The following is a 7,649-nucleotide window of genomic DNA, read 5'->3' on the forward strand; positions in this document are numbered from 1 at the left end:
CAGCAGCCATGCAATGCTTGCACGCTGCTGCCAACAACCACCATGGACCGCCAGTCCTCCCTCCCTCCCTCTCAAACTGCCACCTGGTCGGCAACCGTCGTGGCTGCGCTACCCAGCCGCGGCTGCCGACCTTAAAATTGTTTTTTTTTTTTGCTTTTCAATTTAATTAAAATAACATTTATCAAAATTAAATCAAATCAATCCAAAATTTAAAATTAAATCATCATTCAATTTTAAAATTAGGGTTCATCATAAAATTAATCCCAATTTAATTCTAACTCTTAAAATTAAATTGATGATCATACACAAAACATTTTTATGTATAAATCAATCCGATTAAAATTATGAAACATAAAACAAATCGAATTTAATCAAAATCAAGCACAAAAATCATATTTTAGGGCTAGTATTTTCGAAAAATTCGAAAAATTAGGGTTAGGGGGTTCGAAAATTTTGAACATATTAGGGCTAAAATTCGGTCCTCTTCATGGCTATTAGAGCATAATTAAATGACATTTAATCGATTCCAAAAGTTTAATCACATTAAAATAATTATTGAACCATAACAAAATTAATTTCTCTTTCTTAGTTGATTATAAAATGAACATGGACATCAAATAATCGTATTATTATGATCTAGCGCATGCAAGAGGCTAACTGATACCACTGTAAGAGTTTATAGGTACTACGTAGCGGAAATAATATGAATTATATTCATAAAGCACCTAAACCAAGAATCGCATGCATAACACACAAGACACATAATCATACCTTTGATGCGTGAATTCCACAAAACTATTCGACAGGCAAATTAGGGAGAGATTAGAGCCCCAAGCGTTGCTCCTTTACTTAGTCCACGAGATTCGAATGAGCCGTCCACCAATACTAGATTGGTCGAGTGATTGAGGAAAACCACGATCACCACCTTACGGACAACCGACCACCGAACGAACCACCACGAGACACCACCGGCGCCGAGGAGGAGGAGAGAGCCGTGTGAGAGAGAGGACTTTGAGAGGGGTTGGGTTTCATGTTTGCTAATTCTGGTTTGATCAATAGATCAGTAAAATTGCATATATGCAAACGTAGGCACCTAGTCTATTTATAATCTCATTATAATTAGACTAGGGCACAAAGCCCAAAACCCCTTCTAGTCCTCCATTTGGCCGGCCACCTAGAGTGATGAGGCCCATGATGGGCCTCGTCATCTAATGCTCAATCTAACCCCTTTGTGTGACCTTATAGGATCCGTCCAATTGGGCTTTGAGCTATTTTACTAGTCCAAAGATCGTGAGTACCTCTAGCTATGGCAAAACAACGACCCAAATGTACGAACTTAATTATCTCCATTATTTGATCCAATTATATATCTAGTAATTGCACACGACGAAGACATAAATCTTTTACCTTAAGTTCTAGCTCTTCAAGCGAAGAAGAATTTCAAGAAGAAGAACAAGGAAGCATGGGGGGGTACCAATGGTTTCTTAGAAGGAGTTAGGAACTCCCAGTACCTATAGATTTGAGAGAGGTATTGCTTCACCAACAACACCGGCTAATGACTTTGAGATAAGGCCGGCAATGATAACAATGATTAAAATAAGGCAATTTAGTGGTGCTAAGCACGAGAGCCCACTAAATCATCTCAAAGAGTTTGTGAAGTATTGCAACACAATCAAAGTCAATAGAGTTTCTCAAAAATTCACAAGGCTCAAGCTATTCCCATTCTCTCTAATCGGAAGAGATTTGGAGTGGTTAGATAAGGAAGTGAAGCCTAATTCCTTAAGAACTTGGGATGAGGTCACCAAAGAGTTAAATTTTCGCTTTTACACTCAAAAGAAGACCGTCGAGGCAAGAACTCTAATCCAAAGTTTCAAGTAAAAGCCTAGAGAGAGTTTGTATGAGGCTTGGGAAAGACAAGAAATATCAAAGAGAGTGTCCTCACCATGGAATCCTGACCTACCAAATCATACAAATCTTTTATGGAGGATTGAGTCCCCAAGGAAAGTCATGTCTTGATGCCGGAGCCGGAGGCCCGATTATGAACAAGACCTAGGAAGAAGTTGTGATATCATAGAGGATGTAGTTTGTCACTACATGGATTGTAAATAGGGAGAGAGAGAGTCTACAAGCAAAAGTATCTCAACGGTCTACTCGGTTTACCATCTCAATGCAACAATAACTTGTCCTCCCAAATCTCAAATTTGGGGAAGGAGATGACACTAATCAAGGCTAAGCTAAAGAGTGCCTCTTCAAATGCAACAAGTCTTCCTTCCCACATTAAGGGGAGAGTTACATCTTCTAACTCTACTCCTCCTTCTACTTCAAGTAATATGCCAAGTGGATGTGTATTTTGTGATGTTTGTGGGTCATATGACCATGATACTTCTAGTTGTCCACATGCATTTGAGAATTGTGATGATGTTGAAAACAATGATTGTGAACAAGTGAATTTTGTTTCTAACAATAACAATGGACAAAGATTTGAAAGTCCAAGGAATTTTGGGACTAGGAATGCTCACCAACAAGGGAGTTTTGATAACTACAACAGTGGTGGTTATTGGAACCAAGGAAATCAAGGTTTCGGAGGTAACTATAACAATCAAGGTTATAGTAATCAAAACCAAGGCCAAGGGTATGGAAATCAAGGCCAATCTCAAGGCTTTGGTGGCCAACACCAAAATTATGGCAACAATCAAGGCCGAGGTAATTCGAACAATCAAAATAGGGGCAATTTTCAAAACAACAATCAAAGGGGACCCCCACCTGGATTTTCTCCAAGACCTCAAGGCAATGGTGATAATTCCTATGCTCAACCCCCATATTCTAGAACTAACTTGGAGGAGATCATTGAAACCCAAACAAATATATTAAGCACTTACATGGCGGTGAGTGACAAGAAGTTTAATGAGATGATGACACACAACTAAATGCTTGAGACCCAAATCACTCAACTAGCTAATACCTTGAAAGATTGTACTAGCCCTTCTTCATTACCTTCTCAAGGAGTTTATCTTAAGAAACCCGTTTATTCTATTATCACAAGGAGTGGAAAAATGCTTGAAGAGAGAGTTTCTAGGATGAGTGAGGAAGATGAGAAGAGGAGTGACTCATGTGAGAAAAATGAGAACAATGTGTCAAAGAGTGTGAGCAAAGAGGAAGTTCAATAGAAAAAGAAGATTGATGAGTCTAGAAAGATGAGTGAGAGTTCTAATGAGGAGACAAAGGAGAAAGAGAGGAAGCAACATGAGGTTTTCAGACCGAAACTTCCATACCCCCAAAAGTTCAATAGGCACAAATTAGATGAACAATTTGGGAAATTTATCGAGATGCTTAGGAAAATTTATCTTTCTATTCCTTTCACCGATGTTTAGGGGCAAATGCCAAATTATTCTAAATTTCTTAAGGAAATCTTGAGCAGTAAGAGAGATTGTAATTTGGTTGAATCGGTGAGTTCGGGGGAATGTTGTAGTACTTTAGGGAATATTTCAAGCATTACCCCTAGCTTGAACCCCACTGTGATCATACACTAAAGTACGGTGGCGTCCAAAGGGAAGGAAGCTAGAGCAAAAGAGTCGCCAACAAGTTTTAAGAACTTGTAAACCGTTCACAAGGTGAAGGTTACACCCCTTAACGATCCAGGAGATCATCAAATCCAATAGGTCTTGAACCATGACTGGTAGTTCGGGGATGAAGGTACAAATCCAACCTAAAAGAGATTGAACCTCCCCTAATAATAGGCCTCTACTTTATTCTGATCGTATTCATGTGCGCTTTCTGACTAACATGCAATCAATAGGATTACCCTAAACCTGTTTATCTATGTTGGTTGAATATTAATGCACAAATAAAACTATTATTGGCGATCACTTGAATTATAATCAAATTAACCATAAACAAGATTATTAATTATCTTATTAAGCGTGATTACAAGTACCAATTCCCTTTAAACATGCATAAAAGGTGTGATCAAGCAATAACAATAAATATATATCAAGCAACATAATAATAATCATAAATTATAACAATAATAATAATTATAATCATAATCATGATCATAATAATCACAATCATAATAATAATAATAATCATAAAATTATAATCATAAATCATGTTAAAGCATAATAATAGCAAGATCATAGGCATGATACTAACAAGATTAATAACAACCCCTAGCATGTCACTAAACAATAAAAATCAAAGCTTTAACCGTAACATGATACTAACATGAATATTAGGAAAGAATATAAAAGGCATCATACTTTTAATCATACTTGATATTAAAGTTACCCTAGACATGATACTAGGAAGATCAAAACGCCCTAACATAACATTAGGAATTATAATAACAACCTAGACATGATTTCTACATCATAATAACAATAAAAACCTTTAAAGGACTTACTTGGATACCTCGTACCTCTTTCTAATAATAAAATACACACGTTAGTAACTTCAAGGAAAATAATAAACAAAACAATTAAATTAAATAATTGAAAGAGAGATTTGGGATAAACCCTCAGAAATATTAAAACCTTTCACGTCTAGGGCGAAGGCAACTTCGAACATGGCTAGGTGTGTCTAGTACTAATGTATGATGAATTGTGTTTGTAAAAGGGTTGGTTTATAATGAGAGAGAGAATCAAGAAATTCTCGATGAGAGTTGGTGAATAGAGAGAATTGGTGAATGAAAACAGAGTTTTTAGAAGGCTATTTATAGAGAAAATCAGCCAAAAAGATAAAAAATCGAAACAGAATTCTGACGCGCAAAAACGAGGTTAGCGCCAGACGCTGACATTAGCGCCAGGCGCTAACGCTAGCGCCAGGTGCCAAACTTAGCGCCAGGAGCTAATGCTGGCGTTTGGCGCTAACTTAATTATTGACGCGTTTTCTTAAAATCAGATAGAAATTGACCGTAAAAGAGGATAAAATCGTATTTTCCTCAAAAACATTCTTTTATTCTGATTAAAACTCTAAAAAGTCAACAAAAGTCAATTTATCAATGCTAATTGAATTAGGAATGAAAAGAACCTTCTAGAAGAATCTAAAAGACTAAAACCATTCCTAATTGCATTAGGAATGATAAATCCATATTAGGCCCTCCCCTAGATCATTGGGCCGTATATAAGGCTCAATCCGGGCCCAGTTTAGTAATTTGACCATAACTTCCTCAATATTTATCGGAATTGGGCTTATAATATATCGTTGGAAAGCTCTTTTCAAGCCCTATCCAACTACACTACTATTGGACCCATATCATGGACCAACCAAATTGGATTGGCTGTTTTCTTAAAATAGGTTTTCAAAAACAGAGAGAAAAGAAGAGAAATGAAAACTATCCGCAACACTAGACCTTCCACACTTTCACTTCATTCGATTATGATTCAACGTGAAAGGTACTCATCACTGGGTTTGGTTTTGGGGAGACACAAATGGGTGTCTACAAGTACCCTTATCCATAGTTACTTACCCCAAAAGTTGAAAGACCCCGGGAATTTCTCCATTCCTTGCAACATTAATGGTAAATTGTTCCAAAATGCCCTTTGTGATCTTGGTGCTAGTGTTAGCATCATGCCTTATTCCGTCTTCAAGAAACTTAAGTTAGGTGAGCTCCTTCCAACCAACATGACCTTTCAATTGGCCAACCATTCTATTAAGTTCCCAAAGGGTAGAATTGAGGATGTGCCCCTCAAGATAGGAGAGTTCACTATCCCCGTTGACTTCATTGTGCTAGAAATTGCGAAAGATGACAACATTCCTATCATTCTAGGGAGGCCATACTTAGCAACTTTGGGTGCTTTGATAGATGTGAAAGGTGGCATGATTACTTTGTGTGTTGGTAATGATAAGGCAAGTTTTAAGCTCAAGTCGATGCATGAGTCTTTATCCTATGTGAAAGAAATTATGTGCATAAATTCATTGCCTTCGAATGTTAATGATTCCATGTTTTTGTCTTCTACTAACGATATGCTTGTAGCTTGTGATGATGTTCCTAAAAGTATTGAAATCAAGGTTGTTAGTGAAGAAGACAAGGATCCCTCGAAGCTTGAGGATGATTTTGAAATGCCTTCTTGGTTTGAGCTTTCTTTGAAGGATGACAAGAATAGTTTTTCAAGTGGTGGATATGAGGATCTCAAAGCTCCAAGGAAGAAGAAATCAAGGAAGAAAAAGAGAGTTTCTAAGAATATAAAAGGAAGTTGAAGCCTAAAAATTTTGATCCGGTTTCTATGATTCAAGATGACATGGCTCATGATGAGATTTTTCCCAAACTTTGCAATGATTTAACTAGGGGTGAACATGGTCTGGTTTGGTGTGGTTTGAGTCTAAACCAAACCAAACCGCAAAATACGGTTTGGTCAATTTTCCAAAACAAACCAAACCATATTAGTATTGAAACCAAACCAAACCAAACCAAACAGTGATAACGCGGTTTGGTGCGGTTTGGTTTGTGGTTTATAGTGAGATGACATTTTTTCCTAAAAATTGTCAAATATTTATAAATTTATAATAAAGTTCAAATAATAGCCCAATGGGATTAAATTATACTACAAAGTTTTAATAAAAATAACAACCAACTAATCAAGTGCTAAGTGCTAACACAATAACACATAATAAAAATAATACATAATATGTAATAACTATTTGAGAATGAGTATAGAGTATAGTAGTATACTAACCGTATAGTCTCCTAATGATTTTTCATTTTTTTTTATAATATATAATAACTATTTTAATTTATTTAAAAATTATATAAATATTAAAATGCGGTTTACTGGTTTACGGTTTAGTTTGGTTTATAATTTTTGAAAAACCAAACCAAACTGCAACCCATATTTCCCAAAAAATCGAAACCAAACCGTAAACCAAACCAAACCACTAAAATGCGGTTTAGTCTGGTTTGGTTACGGTTTAGACCAAAATGTGTACAACCCTAGATTTAACCCTCTCCACCACTTTGGAAAAGGTTCTTTGACCCTCCATGATTTGGAGGAAGGGTCAAGCTAAGGACCTTAAGCAAGCACTTCTCGGGAGGCAACCCGGTTTTCTAACCCCTTTCTTTTGATTTCTATTTTTCTTAATTTTCTTTCTTCTGTTTTTCTTTTCTTTCACTTGTTTTCTATTTGGATTGATAGGTTAAATTCATGGGAATTCAATTATTTCAAGCGAGCATGAGCAATGGAAAGGTGTTTCGTGAATTTATGAGAATATGTTCGATTTTATCGAATTTTGAGGTAAAAGGGTAAAGTAATGTAGTGAGGTAAGTAAGGGAAAGTCGTGCTAAAAATTTAAAGTAAATTTGAACTTGGTGGGTTCATTGTGGTGCTCTCATTATTTTAGAATGTTGAACCCACTGACAACATGTTTTGAAACTCCCATCTTTAGTGGGTTTAATAATTCCAGGGTGATATTGGATAATAAGCCCACATTAGAATGCACCAAGAAAATTTCAAGAAGGGAGCCAAGCAGGCGCAGGCGCGCTAGGCAAGGGCGCGGCCGCACACGACCACTACTACAAAAAGCGTGGTTTTTGGACGCTTTTGATGTGGCGTCAGCGTATGGTTTTTAATATCGCCTTTTCTCGACGCTTAATCTGGTCGAAGATTGTCTCGACACTTAAAAGCGTCGGAAAAATCACGTGCTACACACGTGAG

At 36.8% G+C, this 7,649-nt stretch overlaps 2 protein-coding genes across 2 annotated transcripts; both read left to right on the forward strand.

Annotated features, from left to right (window-relative positions):
- Nucleotides 1-2,213: 2,213 nt before the first annotated feature.
- LOC110702707 (N66 matrix protein-like) lies at nt 2,214-2,927 on the forward strand. Its single transcript, XM_021880462.1, has one exon. The coding sequence runs from the start codon at nt 2,214-2,216 to the stop codon at nt 2,925-2,927; it is 714 nt and encodes a 237-aa protein (XP_021736154.1).
- Nucleotides 2,928-5,622: 2,695 nt separating this feature from the next.
- On the forward strand, nt 5,623-6,198 carry LOC110702708. The gene has a single exon (XM_021880464.1). It carries the CDS (start codon nt 5,623-5,625, stop codon nt 6,196-6,198), a length of 576 nt encoding a protein of 191 aa, XP_021736156.1.
- The last annotated feature ends 1,451 nt before the right edge of the window (nt 6,199-7,649 follow it).

This window comes from Chenopodium quinoa, unplaced genomic scaffold (assembly GCF_001683475.1).
Source record: "Chenopodium quinoa cultivar QQ74 unplaced genomic scaffold, ASM168347v1, whole genome shotgun sequence".
In the NCBI taxonomy this organism is placed as follows: domain Eukaryota; kingdom Viridiplantae; phylum Streptophyta; class Magnoliopsida; order Caryophyllales; family Amaranthaceae; genus Chenopodium; species Chenopodium quinoa.

Excerpts from the sequence above, each read along its gene's own strand:
- LOC110702707 (XM_021880462.1), top strand. The coding sequence starts at position 2,214 with ATGACACTAATCAAGGCTAAGCTAAAGAGTGCCTCTTCAAATGCAACA.
- LOC110702708 (XM_021880464.1), top strand. The coding sequence starts at position 5,623 with ATGACCTTTCAATTGGCCAACCATTCTATTAAGTTCCCAAAGGGTAGA.